General features: G+C 45.7%; 1 protein-coding gene across 1 annotated transcript in view; it reads right to left on the bottom strand.

The window, feature by feature from the left end:
• LOC124722129 overlaps window positions 1-16,939 on the bottom strand; it is a 256,902-nt gene extending 239,963 nt beyond the window's left edge. Inside the window, exon 1 of the mRNA XM_047247333.1 lies at window positions 16,823-16,939. Coding sequence (XP_047103289.1) covers window positions 16,823-16,936 — 114 coding nt within the window. The 5' untranslated portion in view covers window positions 16,937-16,939. The remainder of the gene's footprint in view (window positions 1-16,822) is intronic.
• Window positions 16,940-17,590: the final 651 nt, after the last annotated feature.

Here is a 17,590-nt window from a genome sequence, read left to right as displayed (position 1 = left end):
ATGAAGCGTCGTCTCACGCGGTCTGCACGTCCAGCACGAACGCTGGTCCAACTGAGGCGCCAGGTGGAAATGGCATGGCAAGCCGTTCCACAGGACTACATCCAGCATCTCTACGATCGTCTCCATGGGAGAATAGCAGCCTGCATGGCTGCGAAAGGTGGATATACACTGTTCTAGTGCCGACATTGTGCATGCTCTGTTGCCTGTGTCTATGTGCCTGTGGTTCTGTCAGTGTGATCATGTGATGTATCTGACCCCAGGAATGTGTCAATAAAGTTTCCCCTTCCTGGGACAATGAATTCACGGTGTTCTTATTTCAATTTCCAGGAGTGTATATCTTCTCTTTCGTTAGTTACATTAAGTCTCTTCTTTGTTGTCCAAGACTTTCTACTAGGTCTTGTCTTTTTTACCAGTTTGATACTCTGCTGCCTTCACTATCTTATTTCTCAAAGCTATCCATTCGTCTCGTGTTTCAGTGAATCATTATCTAATGCTCCCTCTGAAGTTCTCCACATCTCAGTCTTTCAATTTATCCACGTCCTGTCTCCTTAATTTCCTACATTTTGGCAATTCCGTCAGCTTTAAATCTACAGTTCGTAAGCACTAAATTATGGTCAGAGACCGCTTTTCTCCCTGGAAATCGCATGCAGTTCAAAACCTGGTTCCGAAATCTCTGTCTTACCATTATATAAGCAATCTGTAACCTTCTAGTGTTTCAAGGTCTCATCAACGTGTAAATTATTCTCACATGATTCTCAAACCAAGTATCAGCGAAGATTAAATTTTGCACTGTGCAAAATTCTATTGTGGCGGTCCCTTCATTCCTGTTTCACGGTCAGTGCTCTTCTACTATTTCTCTTCTCTTCCTTTTCTTTCTATCAAATTCCATTTCGCAGTCACATTCAAATTTTTATCTCCCTTAACTACCTGAATAATTAGTTTCATTTCATTATATTCTTTCAATCTTTTCATCATCTGTGCAGCTACACACATTAAAAAAACTTTTTCATCACACCAGTTCCCAGGACTCCTGAAGACAGACGTTGACTGTGGATATTGTTTCACAGACACAGTCCCTTGGACAGTTCAGAGATGTCACTAAATCCTCCCAAAGATGTAAACAACCATGCATGAGCAGCGCCTATTAGGCAGAGGGGGTCCGACAGCCGATCAGTTACAGTCATTCCACCAGGAAGGAGGTACACTGCTCGTGTTGTCTGTAGTTCAACCATGCCTAGACAGTCAATACCGCGGTTCGATCGCGTCTGCATTGTTACTTTGTGCCAGGAAGGGCTCTCAAAAAGGGAAGTGTCCAGGCGTCTCGGAGTGAACCAAAGCGATGTTGTTCGGACAAGGAGGAGATACAGAGAGACAGGAACTGTCGATGACATGCCTCGCTTAGGCCACCCAAGGGCTACTACTGCAGTGGATGACCGCTACCTACGCATTATGGCTCGGAGAAACCCTGGCACCAACGCCACCATGTTCAATAAGGCTTTTCGTGCAGCCACAGGACGTCGTGTTACGACTCAGACTGTGCGCAATAGGCTGCATGATGCGCAACTTCACTCCCGACGTCCATGGTGAGGTCCATCTTTGCAACCACTACATCATGCAGCGCGGTACAGATGGGCCCAAGAATATGCCGAATGGATCGCTCAGGATTGACATCACGTTCTCTTCACGATGAGTGTCGGATATGTCTTGAACCAGACAATCGTCAGAGGCGCGTTTGGAGGCAACCCGGTCAGGCTGAACACTGCCCAGCGAGTGGAGCAAGGTGAAGGTTCCGTGCTGTTTCGGGGTGGCATTATGTGGGGCCGATGTACGGCGCTGGTGGTCATGGAAGGCGCCTAACGGCTGTACGATACGTGAATGCTTCCCTCCGACCGATAGTGCAACCATATCGACAGCATATTGGCGAGGGATTCGTCTTCATGGACGACAATTCGCACCCCCATCGTGCACATCTTATGAATGGCTTCCTTCAGGATAACGACATCGCTCGACTAGAGTGGCCAGCATGTTCTCCAGACATGAACCGTATCCAACATGCCTGGGATAGATTGAAAAGAGCAGTTACGGACGACGTAAACCATCAACCACTCTGAGGGATCAACGCCGAATCGCCGTTGAGGAGTGGGACAATCTGGACCAACGGTGCCTTGATGAACTTGTCGATAGTATGCCACGACGAATACAGGTATGCATCAATGCAAGAGGACTTGCTACTGGGTATTAGAGGTACCGGTGTGTACAGCCATCTGGACCATAACCTCTGCAGGTCTCGCTGTATGGTGGTACAACATGCAATGTGTGGTTTCCATGAGCGATAGAAATGGCGGAAATGATGTTTATTTTGATCTCTATTCCAATTTTCTGTACAGGTTCCGGAACTCTCGGAACTGAGGTGATGCAAACTTTTTTTGATATGTGTAATTGGCATATAAACCTATACTGCTATGGCGAGTGTAGGCTTTTTACCTATCTTGTCTATGACAGTGCGTTCACTATACAGTTCGTAGTAGCTTAGCCACAACCCTGGTTTCGTATTCATTCTTAGTCTTACTCCGAATTACCCTGTTTGATGTAGGATTGACGTATCCGTGTCCAGATGTCCACTTCATGCAGGTCCCTTCGGAACGTTCGCTCGTAAACTGGTTGTGATTGACCTGTATTTATTGACAGTAGCAATTTATCTCCAAGTTTGTACGCTCTGGGTGTGTGCAGTACGGTGATAGTTCAACAATAATTACGTGCTGCACTGCAGGCCGTTGTTGGAAAATGATGATTTAGAATGGTAGTTTACACAGCTCGAAACGAACAATGTTTCAGGCGCTGTCGGAATTTCTGTCTTATCCTGCACAGATTGCGCTACATGATTGTCTTCTTTCCCCGCTCAGATTAATCGAAAATAATCGCACAGCGAAAATTTACGTGTGACGAGAAAGTGAGCAGGACAGTTCTGCTTCTAAGAAGGATAAAACAGCGGAGACACAAAATTACATACCAATTTCGTCTGTGTTGCAGAATTTTCGAACATATTATGGAATTAATGCAGGAAAGGAAGGTTTCTCTAAGAATCACTATCCACTCAAGAAAGGCAGTTGGTATGAAACTCCTTTTGAGCCTTTTTCACTTGCAATACAGGGCGAGTCAAAAGTCCTTGGACACCTTCATAAGATGGAAGATTAAAGGGAAAATTGAAATGTGATGATGGGAACATAGGTTTGATGTGGGGCCGCAACTTTTGGAGTGAATCTCATTCATGGCCGCCATCTTGAAATCCGCCATTTTAGATTCAAGTCATTTTTTTTAAATGCGAAGGGGGATGTATTACACATCAAATAACACTCGCTGAGCTCTGGAATTTAGTGGTGGAAATTCTTTTCGTCTATCTTGTACAGTTTAGAGGTTTTTAATGTTCAAAGTTGGGAAATTACCTTCATACCGACTGCTACAACACGTGTTCTTCGTGTTGTCCATCCCGTGCAATACACAACTATAGTCGCCACATCGACTCTGACATCTAAACTGTACAAGATAGACAAAAACAAATTACGCCACTAAATACCTGAGCTCAAGAGAGTGTTATTTGATGTGTCATACACCCCCCCCTTTCCCATTAAAAAAAAAAAAAAGACTTGAATCCAAAATGGCGGATTTAAAGATGGCGGCCATGAATGACATTCACTCCAAAAGTTGCGGCCCTACGTCAAACCTATGTTCCCATCATCAAATTTCAATTTTCCCTTTAATTTTCCAACTTATGCAGGTGTCGAAGGACTTTTGACTCGCCCTGTATATCACAAATACACTTTCCAGTCACATTAAGGGGCCACGGCCTATTTTCGATGTGCAATAACCACTATCAGCCAGTTGACGGCGGCACTAGCAGTGGAGGGTGAACACAGCGTATCGGGGAGAGACGGGAAACGGCGCAGTCGTAGTTGTAATGCGGAAACGGAGGGGTGTATCTGGCGAAAGAAAGGGCATGGTCATTGGCTTTTCGGCCAAGGGTGGAGGCATTTCCGAAACAGCTAAGTTAAACTGTTTGCGACCTGCCGCGGTTAAAGTACACCGAGCATGTCAAAAAGGCGCCCTCCAAAACCGGAGAGGAGCCAACTGTGGCGCACCACGGGTCATAGGTGATACGGGTGAATGGCGGCTGCGCAGATGTGTACGGCGAATAGACGTGCAGCTGACGAGCAGCTGACCGCCCAGATGAACCAAAGGGCTAACAACAGTGACTCCTCAAAGACCGTTCAGCGAACGTTGCTGCATATGGGCCTCCGCAACAGGCGACTAGTTAGTGCACCAGTGCTGACTGCCGTTCATCGGCGACGAAGGCTGGACTTTGCACACCAATACCGCAACTGGAAGTCCAGTGAGTGGCGATAGGTGGCCATTGCTGATGAATCACGTTTTCGGATCCATCGGACAGATGGCTGTTGCCGTGTACAGCATGAAAGTTTTAACAGCAAAAACACCCAGCTAAATCGTCAGACCGGTCCAGGCCGGAGGAATGGGGCATTATGGTCTGAAGAATGTTTTCATGGCATACCCTGGGTGATCTCGTCAATCTGGAAGGCACAATGGATAAACACAAATATGCATTCACCCCTGGGGACCTTGTCCACACCTACATGCAGTTTGTTTTTACTCAGCACAATGGCACCTACCAGCAGGACAATTCAACGTGTCACTCAGCTCACAGTGTACGTGCGTTGTTCGAAGAGCATCAGGCTGAGATTACCATACTACCCTGACAACCAAACTCCCAGGATCTAAACCCTATCGAGAATGTGTGTCTCTACATCTACATCTACACCTACATGATTACTCTGCAATTCACATTTAAGTGCTTGGCAGACGGTTCATCGAACCACAGTCATATTATCTCCCTACCATTCCACTCCCGAACAGCGCGCGGGAAAAACGAACACCTAAACCTTTCTGTTCGAGCTCTGATTTCTCTTATTTTATTTTGATGATCATTCCTACTTATGTAGGTTGGGCTCAACAAAATATTTTCGCATTCGGAAGGGAAAGTTGGTGACTGAAATTTCGTAAATAGATCTCGCCGCGACGAAAAACGTCTTTGCTTTAATGACTTCCATCCCAACTCGCCTATCATATCTGCCACACTCTCTGCCCTATTACGTGATAATACAAAACGAGCTGCCCTTTTTTGCAGCCTTTCTATGTCCTCCGCCAATCCCACCTGGTAAGGATCCCACACCGCGCAGCAATATTCTAACAGAGGACGAACGAGTGTAGTGTAAGCTGTCTCTTTAGTGGACTTGTTGCATCTTCTAAGTGTCCTGCCAATGAAACGCAACCTTTGGCTCGCCTTCCCCACAATATTGTCTATGTGGTCTTTCCAACTGAAGTTGTTCGTAATTTTTACACCCAGATACTTAGTTGAATTGACAGCCTTGATAATTGTACTATTTATCGAGTAATCGAATTCCAACGGATTTCTTTTGGAACTCATGTGGATCACCTCACACTTTTCGTTATTTAGCGTCAACTGCCATCTGCCACACCATACAGCAATCTTTTCTAAATCGCTTTGCAACTGATACTGGTCTTCGGATGACCTTACCAGATGGTAAATTACAGCATCATCTGCGAACAACCTAAAGAGAACTACTCAGATTGTCACCCAGGTCATTTATATAGATCAGGAACAGCAGAGGTCCCAGAACGCTTCCCTGGGGAACACCTGATATCACTTCAGTTTTACTCGATGACTTGCCGTCTATTACTAAGAACTGCGACCTTCCTGACAGGAAATCACGAATCCAGTCGCACAACTGAGACGATACCCCATAGACCCGCAGCTTGATTAGAAGTCGCTTGTGAGGAACGGTGTCAAAAGCTTTCCGGAAATCTAGAAATACGGAATCAACTTGAGATCCTCTGTCGATAGCGGCCATTACTTCGTGCGAATAAAGAGCTAGCTGCGTTGCAAAAGAACGATGTTTTCTGAAACCATGCTGATTACATATCAATAGATCGTTCCCTTCGAGGTGATTCATAATGTTTGAATACAGTATATACTCCAAAACCCTACTGCAAACCGACGTCAATGATATAGGTCTGTAGTTCGATGGATTACTCCTACTACCCTTCTTAAACACTGGTGCGACCTGCGCAATTTTCCAATCTGCAGGTACAGATCTATCGGTGAGCGAGCGGTTGTATATGACTGCTAAGTAAGGAGCTATTGTATCAGCGTAATCTGAAAGGAACCTAATCGGTATACAATCTGGACCTGAAGACTTGCCCATATCAAGCGATTTGAGTTGCTTCGCAACCCCCAAGGTATCCACTTCTAAGAAACTCATGCTAGCAGCTGTTCATGTTTTAAATTCTGGAATATAGATCTGTTCGCGCTGTGGACCTTCAACCCTCAACCTAGCGCGGCACTGGAGTCAGAGTGGCTCCACATCCCTGTCGGTACCTTCCAAGACGTCACGGACTCAACTTCTGCACGTCTCACAGCGATCTGCGCTGCAAAACGTGGTTATTCAGGCTTTTGGCAGGTGGTCACAATGACGTGACTGAACCGTGTGATATACAACACGTATTAGGCTACGAATGACAGTTCTCTTTAAATGTGCATAGCTTCTGCTGCGTCCTCCAGAAGGTACGGTACACAGCCTACATAGATGAGCAATGAAATGCCTATGACTCGGACGCAGCATAGGTAAGGTTAGGCTCCAGACATGGACTGTATTATACATCTGCCTTACGTCGCGCAAATACCAAGCGACTGGATAAAAGAGCAGGTGACTCCTGTAAATAGGAAGGGTAAAAGCACATATTCGCAAATATTACAGACCACTATCCTTAACATCGGTTTCCTGCGGAATTCTTGAACGTATTTCTCAGTTCGAATATAATAAATTTTCTTGAGATGGGAAACCTTCTCTCCACGAAAGCATCGCTCGTACGGAATTCAGCTTGCCCTTTTGTCACGTGATACCCTACGAACTGTGGATGAAGGGCAATAGGAAGATTACATACTTCTTAATTTCCGAAAAACAGTTGACCTCGTGTCCCACGGCAGGCTATCAACGAGGTTACGAGCGTACGGAATAAGTTCCCAGATATGTGAGTGACTCGAAGACTTCGTAAGTAATAGAACGCACTAAGTTTTCTTCGACGGCGGGTGTTCATCAGAAACAAGCGTATCGTCTGGAGTGCCCCAGGGAAGTGTGATAGGACCGCTGTTATTTTCTACACGCATAGATAGTCTGGCGGACAGGGTGAGCAGCAAACTGCGGCTGTTTTCTGATGATACCAGTGTGTAGGGGAAGGTGTCGTCTTTGAGAGACTGTAGGAACATACAAGATGACTTAAACAGATTGCCTCTTTGGTATTATGAATGGTAGCTCGCTCTCAATGTAGAAAAACGTAAGTTAATACAGATGAGTATTAAATAAACACCTGAAATGTTCATATGCAGCATCAGTAATGTGCTGGTTGACACAATAACGTCGTTTAAATTCCTGAGCGTAACGCTGCAAAGCGATATTGAATCGAGCGATCATGTAAGGATTGTTCTGGGGATGGGTCATGGTCGACTCCAGAGAATTTTAGGAAAGTGCGGTTAATCTGTAAAGAAGACCACATATAGGACACCAGTACGACCCATAGGAAGACATCGAACAATTCAGAGGCGGGCTGCAAGATTTGTTACCGGTAGGTTCACTACACGCAAGTATTACGGAGATACTTCGTGAATTCAAATGGGTATCCCTAGAGAGAAGGCGGCATTCCTTTTGATGAACACTGTTGAGAAAATTTAGAGACTCGGCATTTGAGGCTGACTGCAGAGCGACTTTTCTGCCGCGAGGGTACATTCAGTGTAGGTTGTACGAAGATAAGGTTGAGAAATTAGAGCTCGTACGAGGATACAAACAGTCGTTTTTCTCTCTCTCTTTTTGCTAGCCGGCAGGTGTGGCCGTGCGGTTCTAGGCGCATTAGTCTGCAACCGCGTGACCGCTACGGTCGCAGGTTCGAATCCTGCCTCGGGCATGGATGTGTGTGATGTCCTTAGGTTAGTTAGGTTTAAGTAGTTCTAAGTTCTAGGGGACTGATGACCACAGATGTTAAGTCCCATAGTGCTCAGAGCCATTTGAACCATTTTTTTCTTTTTGCTAGCGGAACAGAAAAGGAAATGATTAGTAGTGAAACAAGATACGAGTACCCTCTGCCACCAGCGTACGGCGGCTTGCGGGGTACGTTTCTAAATGTAGGTGTAAATGAAGTATATCTAGCGGTCGCAGAATCTGGCTTCGTTTGCAGCAGTTCTATAGGGTCTCCAGCACCATCATCAGGTTCCACGACGCGACCCTAGGATTTATACGTACTCTGGATGAGGTTCTCGCTACCGCAACGACCTGAGGCTCCCTACCAGTTCCACGACTGGCAGAAACGCTGGAATTTCCACAAAGTTCATATTCCTTTTCGATCTCTTTTCCTAACCGCTTCCAATGTTGGAGTTCTCCAGATCTCTGGAAGTGGAGTTGATGTAATCTCTTTCTCAAGACCCAGTGACGGGTATTCTTCCACTTCCACCGTCTGAACAGAGGTATACAGGGTGATTTTTTCCACCATGTACAAGCTCTAGGGACTGATCGTTGAGAGGAACGGAACAAAAAAGATCTAATGAACTTATGACCGGAAATGTATGGTTTCCATGCTAGAGACCATTTGTTGTTGTTGTTGTTGTGGTCTTCACTCCTGAGACTGGTTTGATGCAGCTCTCCACGCTACTCTATCCTGTGCAAGCTTCTTCATCTCCCCGTACCTACTGCAACCTACATCCTTCTGAATCTGCTTAGTGTATTCATCTCTTGGTCTCCCTCTACGATTTTTACCCTCCACGCTGCCCTCCGGTACTAAATAGGCGATCCTTTGATGCCTCAGAACATGTCCTACCAACCGATCCCTTCTTCTAGTCAAGTTGCGCCACAAACTCCTCCCCAATTCTATTCAATACCTCCTCATTAGTTATGTGATCTACCCATCTAATCTTCAGCATTCTTCTGTAGCACTACATTTCAAAAGCTTTTATTCTCTTCTTGTCTAAACTATTTATCGTCCATGTTTCACTTCCATATATGGCTACACTCCATACAAATACTTTCAGAAACGACTTCCTGATACTTAAATCAATACTCGATGTTAACAAATTTCTCTTCTTCAGAAACGATTTCCTTGCCATAGCCAGTCTACATTTTATATCCTCTCTACTTCGACCATCATCAGTTATTTTGCTCCCCAAATAGCAAAACTCCTTTACTACTTTAAGTGTCTCATTTCCTAATCTAATTCCCTCAGCATCACCCCACTTAATTCGACTTCATTCCATTATCCTCGTTTTGCTTTTGTTGATGTTCATCTTATATCCCCCTTTCAAAACACTGTCCATTCCGTTCAACTGGTCTTCCAAGTCCTTTGCTGTCTCTGACAGAATTACAATGTCATCGGCGAACTTCAAAGTTTTTATTTCTTCTCCATGGATTTTAATACCTACTCTGAACTTTTCTTTTGTTTCCTTTACTGCTTGCTCAATATACAGATTGAATAACATCGGGGAGAGGCTACAACCCTGTCTCACTCCCTTCCCAACCACTGCTTCCCTTTCATGCCCATCGACTCTTATAACTGCCATCTGGTTTCTGTACAAATTGTAAATAGCCTTCCGCTCCCTGTATTTTACCCCTGCCACCTTCAGAATTTGAAAGAGAGTATTCCAGTCAACATTGTCAAAAGCTTTCTCTAAGTCTGCAAATGCTAGAAACGTAGGTTTGCCTTTCCTTAATCTTTCTTCTAAGATAAGTCGTAGGGTCAGTATTGCTTCACGTGTTCCAACATTTCTAAGGAATCCAAACTGTTCTTCCCCGAGGTCGGCTTCTACCATTTTTTCCATTCGTCTGTAAAGAATTCGCGTTAGTATTTTGCAGCTGTGACTTATTATTAAACTGATAGTTCGGTAATTTTCACATCTGTCAACACCTGCTTTTTGTATATATTGTTACAGAGACTGCGGTCTAATACGCGTTGTACAATGCAGCCACAGTTACAGTATGTGTTGAAAATGGTTTCCATGTCCCTCAACGCATGCGTGTACGTACCGTAGCATGTTCTGTCTCACACGTTCACATCGGTCAGGCTTCTTCCGAACTGTGTCTAAGGGAGCATAAATACGCTGCTTCAGTGTCTCCACATCTGGAATGGGCTCTGGATACACGATACTTTTGAGATGGCCCTATAACCAGAAATCGCACGGGTGAAGATCCGGTGAACGAGCAGGCTGTGCAACTGGACCCTCTCGTCTGATACATCGACCAGGGAAGACACGATTTAGATGATAATCCGGACGTTAGCTGCAAAGTGGGCTGGAGCACCATCATGTAGCAGCCACATAACCCTTCGAATCATCAATGGCACTTCTTCCAGCAGGGGAGGCAAAGTCACCCGCAAGAAACACCGATAGTTGCGGCCTGTTAGGTGACGTGGAAGGCAGACTGACCCCAAAATATGGTCGCCAATCATCCCGTTCCATACATTCCGGCTTCACTGATGCTGATGATTCGCTGTCACCATACCATGAGCGTTCTGCATACTATACCACAGATGACAGGTTTGAAAGCTGAAGATACCACTCTGCGCAATGGTGGCCTCATATCTGAATGGGGATGGATGATACAAATCCTGTAATCGTGGGTGACTGGTGAAGAAACCAGTGACAAAACTGGTCTCGATGTGGAAAGTCTGTCGCTAGTAAGCCCTGCACACCCTGCAAGTAAGTGATAAGGGTAGTAACAATATTGTCATGCAGAATGTTCCACACGGTCGTCTGTCTTACACTGTACTGGCGGGCCAACTGCCTGGTACTGACACGGCGGTCGCCTTCCACAGTGTTAATCACATTTTCCTCCAAGTCGGGTGTCCGAACATTTCTGATACGTCTTTCATGATTTCCCACTTCCTGAAACGACCCTGTCTCAGACAAACGGCGAAACACTGTTGCAAACATTGAATGCTGTGGCTATTGTCTCCTGATACAACCTTGCTGCCCACCGCCCGTTGCTATTTGTCTTTTCGTAAGTAAACACCATGTCGGCAAGCTCTCGATTCGAATGCGGAACCATCGTGTACAACGCCATACCACTACAAAGTGAGTCAACAAGAGAAGAGAATCGGACACAACATTACCAATTCCTATGGCAGGGGAGAGCGCTAGGGAATGACGTACGAGGAACAGAACCACCCTTTAGGAGGAAGCCATGCGTACTGTAACTGTGGTTGCATGGTAAGCACGAATTAGACCTCAGTTTCTGTAACAATATATGACTAAATAAATGGTCTCTAACATGGTAACCACGCATTTCAGGACATAAGTTCATCAGACCTTTTTTGTTCCGTATAGTCTCATCGATCAATCCCTAGAGTTTGTACACGGTGGAAAAAATCATCCTGTATAGAGCAGTCGTTATGACACTTCACTCTCATTCTGGAGAAGTATGGTTCAACTTATCATGCGTGTTTTTTTCTAATCTGATTAAGTCTGCTGTTGGCATATAGGCGTCGTCTATCGCCATTTTTGACGGGTCCTATCGAATATACACTCCTGGAAATTGAAATAAGAACACCGTGAATTCATTGTCCCAGGAAGGGAAAATTTCATTGACACATTTCTGGGGTCAGATACATCACATGATCAAACTGACAGAACCACAGGCACATAGACACAGGCAACAGAGCATGCACAATGTCGGCACTAGTACAGTGTATATCCACCTTTCGCAGCAATGCAGGCTGCTATTCTCCCATGGAGACGATCGTAGAGATGCTGGATGTAGTCCTGTGGAACGGCTTGCCATGCCATTTCCACCTGGCGCCTCAGTTGGACCAGCGTTCGTGCTGGACGTGCAGACCGCGTGAGACGACGCTTCATCCAGTCCCAAACATGCTCAATGGGGGACAGATCCGGAGATCTTGCTGGCCAGGGTAGTTGACTTACATCTTCTAGAGCACGTTGGGTGGCACGGGATACATGCGGACGTGCATTGTCCTGTTGGAACAGCAAGTTCCCTTGCCGGTCTAGGAATGGTAGAACGATGGGTTCGATGACAGTTTGGATGTACCGTGTACGATCACCAGTGGTGTACGGCCAGTGAAGGAGATCGCTCCCCACACCATGATGCCGGGTGTTGGCCCTGTGTGCCTCGGTCGTATGCAGTCCTGATTGTGGCGCTCACCTGCACGGCGCCAAACACGCATACGACCACCATTGGCACCAAGGTAGAAGCGACTCTCATCGCTGAAGACGACACGTCTCCATTGGTCCCTCCATTCACGCCTGTCGCGACACCACTGGAGACGGGCTGCAAGATGTTGGGGCGTGAGCGGAAGACGGCCTAACGGTGTGCGGGACCGTAGCCCAGCTTCATGGAGACGGTTGCGAATGGTCCTCGCCGATACCCCAGGAGCAACAGTGTCCCTAATTTGCTGGGAAGTGGCGGTGCGGTCCCCTACGGCACTGCGTAGGATCCTACGGTCTTAGCGTGCACCCGTGCGTCGCTGCGGTCCGGTCCCAGGTCGACGGGCACGTGCACCTTCCGCCGACCACTGGCGACAACATCGATGTACTGTGGAGACCTCACGCCCCACGTGTTGAGCAATTCGGCGGTACGTCCACCCGGCCTCCCGCATGCCCACTATACGCCCTCGCTCAAAGTCCGTCAACTGCACATACGGTTCACGTCCACGCTGTCGCGGCATGCTACCAGTGTTAAAGACTGCGATGGAGCTCCGTATGCCACGGCAAACTGGCTGACACTGACGGCGGCGGTGCACAAATGCTGCGCAGCTAGCACCATTCGACGGCCAACACCGCGGTTCCTGGTGTGTCCGCTGTGCCGTGCGTGTGATCATTGCTTGTACAGCCCTCTCGCAGTGTCCGGAGCAAGTATGGTGGGTCTGACACACCGGTGTCAATGTGTTCTTTTTTCCATTTCCAGGAGTGTATCTGCCAAATACACAAATTCTACCTAAAGTGATCAGCTGCAACAAGCCTCCGTTTTCTGTCTGGTAGCTTTGCCCCTCTGCAGACCGCCACTTCTTCGTTTAGTGTGATCGCATTGGACTTAATTTTTACCAGAGCCACTGGCTGCCGGTGATGAACTCCCAGTCTCAGAAACTTTCATCCGATTGTAGCCGTTCATGTTATTTACCTTATAAATTCTATTGCAGCTATATAGATAAGATAATTTGTTTTCACATTAGGTATCTTTGACCGCAGAGAAGTTAAGTATAAGATATAAAACGTTTGTGAAAGTCTTACATGAGATTTATGTAGATAAATTTGAAAAGAATATAACGTCGAAAGTGAGATGTCCAGTTGTTCAAGTAACTTTTCGTTTGACGAGTGACATTTGTCTTACAGCGACTTCTGTTTAGTGATGATCCATGTTTCCAAAGCATTACACTGTTGCAAAAAATTTACATAAACCATGCATTTCTTTTCTCGGAGCCTATCGAGCGCTTTGTTGAATGTGTACTGGGGCAAACGCCGTGTATAGTTCGTAGGTTACAAGCACAAAATGCCACAATGAATATGGGGTCGTTGGTACTGTAGCTGGCCACAGCTCGACGTGTTAATGAACGAGCGCTGCTCGCCGCAATAACTGTTCAGTACCGTAATTTATGGGCACTCTGTTAGCACACGCGCAGCATAGCAAATTACGTTAACTATCTTATTTATGGAATAAGAGCTCAACTAACAGCTTTTGATGCCGGCTTCCCTCATAACCCTAACGATTAGTTTCTGCCCACAACTCACAAATGTTATGCGAATCTCTTAGAGGCTAGTTGGTTATCAGAGCACAGTATCCAAATAGAACTCGTAATGAGCTCAAGTGAGTATTTTGCTGAATGTAGTTAGTCAGACTACTAGGAAAATAGTTTAAAAACACGTGTGAGGCCCGTCCTTGAATTTTGCTCATATGTGTGGTGCCCACACAAGGCAGACTAACTGGGGATATTGATAGTATACAAAGAAGGGCAGCACAAATTGTGACAAGTTTCTATGAGTCACGGGAAAGCGTCACGAAAATGCTGAACGTTGTGATATGGCTGATGCTTGAAGGCAGACGTAAATTATACCGCGAAAGCCTACTTACAAACTTTTAAGAATCATTATAAATGAGAATACTAGGAAGAGCTATAACTTCCTATCACTCCCGTAGGAGCCGCAAGACAACAGTGGACATATGAGGCATTCAAGTAGTCAGTCGTCCTGAACTTTACAGACGAATGGAAAGGGAATATACCCCAACATTTGGTAGAATCGGAAGCACCCTCTGTCATGCACTTCCATCCTCAGACTGTAAATGCAGATGTAGATGAATGCTTATACACAGGTCGTATGTTCATTTCCATAGTTAACACACAAAGTTGTGGAATGATTTGTAGTGGGTACCAGGTGGGGAGAACATTGTTATCCAATGTCAAACAGATATTCAGTGCCCTTCCATCTATATTGCGTCTATACTGCCAGTACTGTACTGTCAATTATTGACAAGAAAATAGCTAATCACGGTTATTTGATCATTGTGGTCAGTGAAGACAAACAAGAATTGCGGGAGATGTCAACTTTCACAACGAATAGCACCACGGCGGAATTAATGAGGGAATTATTATTTGACAGAACAATGCGGCCTTCATTACGCTCCTTGGGGCACGGTAATATATGACATCCGATAACATGACACGAGAGTGATTTTAAAAACGTCATAGAACAAGAGGGGAGTTCCCTGATCTCGTCAAGTCGTTCATTAGAAGAAACAGCATAGGAAACAGGAAGCTCGGTTTGGAGGCCTGCGACGGAAGGAAGATTAATGTTTAACGTCCCATCGTCATCGCTGTCATTAGAGACGGGGCACTCTGTCTGCGGTGCCAATTGTTTGGAGACGATGGCCAGATGTGAGTTCTGTACAGAGAACGTGAGGCCATGGAGTGTGTCGTGAACAAGGCACTGTATTTGTGGCGATTCCCCACTTGTTTGTAGTGTTTCCTGGTACTCCTTCTGAACAATTTTTTCACTGTAATGAATACTTCATACCAGATGGAATGCAAGACGCCTTTGCAGAAGGGCGAAATCGTCAGAAGCAAAAGTAATTTGGGGAGAGAAAAGAAAGTGTTATAAGGGAGATCAATAATCACAATAGGTATAAATTATCTGTTAAATAACTTTGGAAGCGCCGCAGGACCGACTATGGACGATGTCGTAGTACTGAGGAAAGTTGCGCTGCTAGGAAACCATAACGAAACGGAGGAAGACCTGTAGAGGACCGATGCTCGGAGCAGGAACTGGGAGTTCACCCTCAACGTAAACAGACGCAACGTACTATGCATAAATAAGCGTAAGCGGCCATTTGTGTTCCACTTCATTATTGGTGATCAGTTAGTAGAAAACATGACAACTGTAAAATAGATAGGAGTTGACTTCAGAAGCGATCTAAGGTGGAACTCATAACCGAAAGGAATAGTTTACAAGACACTCTTCCGACCAGTACTTGAATATTGCTCATCAGCCAGGTATAATAAGTAGAGGAGATATAGAAGTTCGAAGAAAAGGCGCCCGTATCATCAAGGGTTCGAAAAGTGTGCTCGAGAACACTACCAACATGCTCATCAAACTCGAATGGCAGACGCCGTAAAATTTGGAGGGCGTACATTTCAAGAAGAGTCATATAAGGGACAGTCTAATTTAAAGTAGACAGATGAAAAAATTAAGTAAACTGTTTATTATTTCAAAAGGAGTCGCCAAAACTGTTAATACATTTATCCTACCGTACCTCTTCGTCCATGGGCGGGTCCTCATGTTGCCAAGGCTGTTTCGATCATACTACAGAAGTTTCGCTTTTAAGCCCCCACACATCCTACACACAGTCTCGATCTCTCCCCATGCGATTTACATGTTTCTGGAGCTCTGAAGAATGACATTCGCGGCCATCGATTTGCTTCGGGCGAAGATGTGTACGCCTGGGCATAGTCATGGTTCAGTAGCGAACCGCAAACATTTTACCACGAAGGCATTGACTGTCTTGTCTCACAAAGAGGTAAATGTATTAACAGTTAGGTGATTAATTTTGATATAATAAACAGTTTACTTACTATTTTTCATTTGTCTCTTTTTCGTTTGGCTGCCCCCTATATTACTTTCTCTCAAACCTATATTGAGAAATGACTATGACAGAAAAACCTTGGGAATTACTAGTCATACGGAGGGTTACCGTCGGCTGTTGTTTCCGAAAACGATTCGCGAATGGGTCAGGGAAATTTGGAAACGTTAGTGACGGCAGGTGCACCCTCTGCCACACATCGTAAGGTGGCTTACCGATTATAGCATATATCCCGAAAATGGTGGAACATTCTAGCAATCTAATTATCCACAGGGTTGACAAATAATGTCGAAAATTGGTTTGATGTCCATCCTAGGCAATCACATCGTCAGCACATACAATCGGTAGTATTGCAATGTTATGAGAGAGATGAGATCGCTTCGTGATCAAATTTCTGCATCTACAAATACAATTCCATTGAGATGGCGTGATTTACTTTACCCCTCAAAGCAACTTTAGTTCTCTTGTTGACTTTATGGATGTCGACCTGCTACACGGGAAGTCTGGAAAGGATTCTTCCAGATATTAGGTACGTACTACGAAATATCTGTTGCACTGGCGTAATTAGCGCCATGTAACAGCGTGTCCACATTTGCTGCGGGCTGGCTCACCTGTCGACTGGCGGTGGGCGTCGGCGTGGGCGTGGGCGTGTCGGGGTCTGAGCCAGGGCGCGCGGACGCCTTGCGCCTGGTGCCGCCGCCGCCGCCGCCCACCGCCCACTTCATGAGCGTCACCGACGGCCGCCGCGGCGACGACGCCTCGCTCGCCGCCGCCTCAGCGCACCCCTGGCAGCCCCCTGCAACAAAGCACAGTCACAGTCACACACCCTCCTCTGTCCAGGGCAGCCACTCAGCCACTTTATCCCCATCATTTAGTACAATACACATCACCCGGATCAAAGATGAACTCTAAGCTTTGAAGACGTCTAACCTCGGGCAGCCTATATTCTCCCCGCCATTTAGTGTGAAGTAGAGTTGTAAAACTACCTTAGGATACTGTAGACTACCATAAGTAAGTGGAGACTACGGCAGTTTTCCTGGTAGCTTTGGTCAGTTAAGGTCATACCCACATTACATGTGTGTAGGGAGTGTTGCGTACCTATCGGGCGTTACCCCATAACGATCGCTTTATTTACGTAAGCAATCAGTCTTACTAGGTTTCCCTATAAACCGGAAGCGGTGAATCGTCTAGAAACTAAGTGAGGATATATCTTTACATAGCTCTCCCCCTTTCTCTTAATCAAGAATAATCAATATTTATAGCAAAACTGAAATTGTCAGTATTTAATTCAGGTTTTTCTCAAAAATTGTTGATTTGTAATATGAAACAGGCGACTGTTGTAGTAAAATTACAGTAAACAATTCAGACTTATAATATAG

This window comes from Schistocerca piceifrons, chromosome X (assembly GCF_021461385.2).
Source record: "Schistocerca piceifrons isolate TAMUIC-IGC-003096 chromosome X, iqSchPice1.1, whole genome shotgun sequence".
Lineage (NCBI taxonomy): Eukaryota > Metazoa > Arthropoda > Insecta > Orthoptera > Acrididae > Schistocerca > Schistocerca piceifrons.
This window is presented reverse-complemented; position numbering and strand designations above follow the sequence as displayed.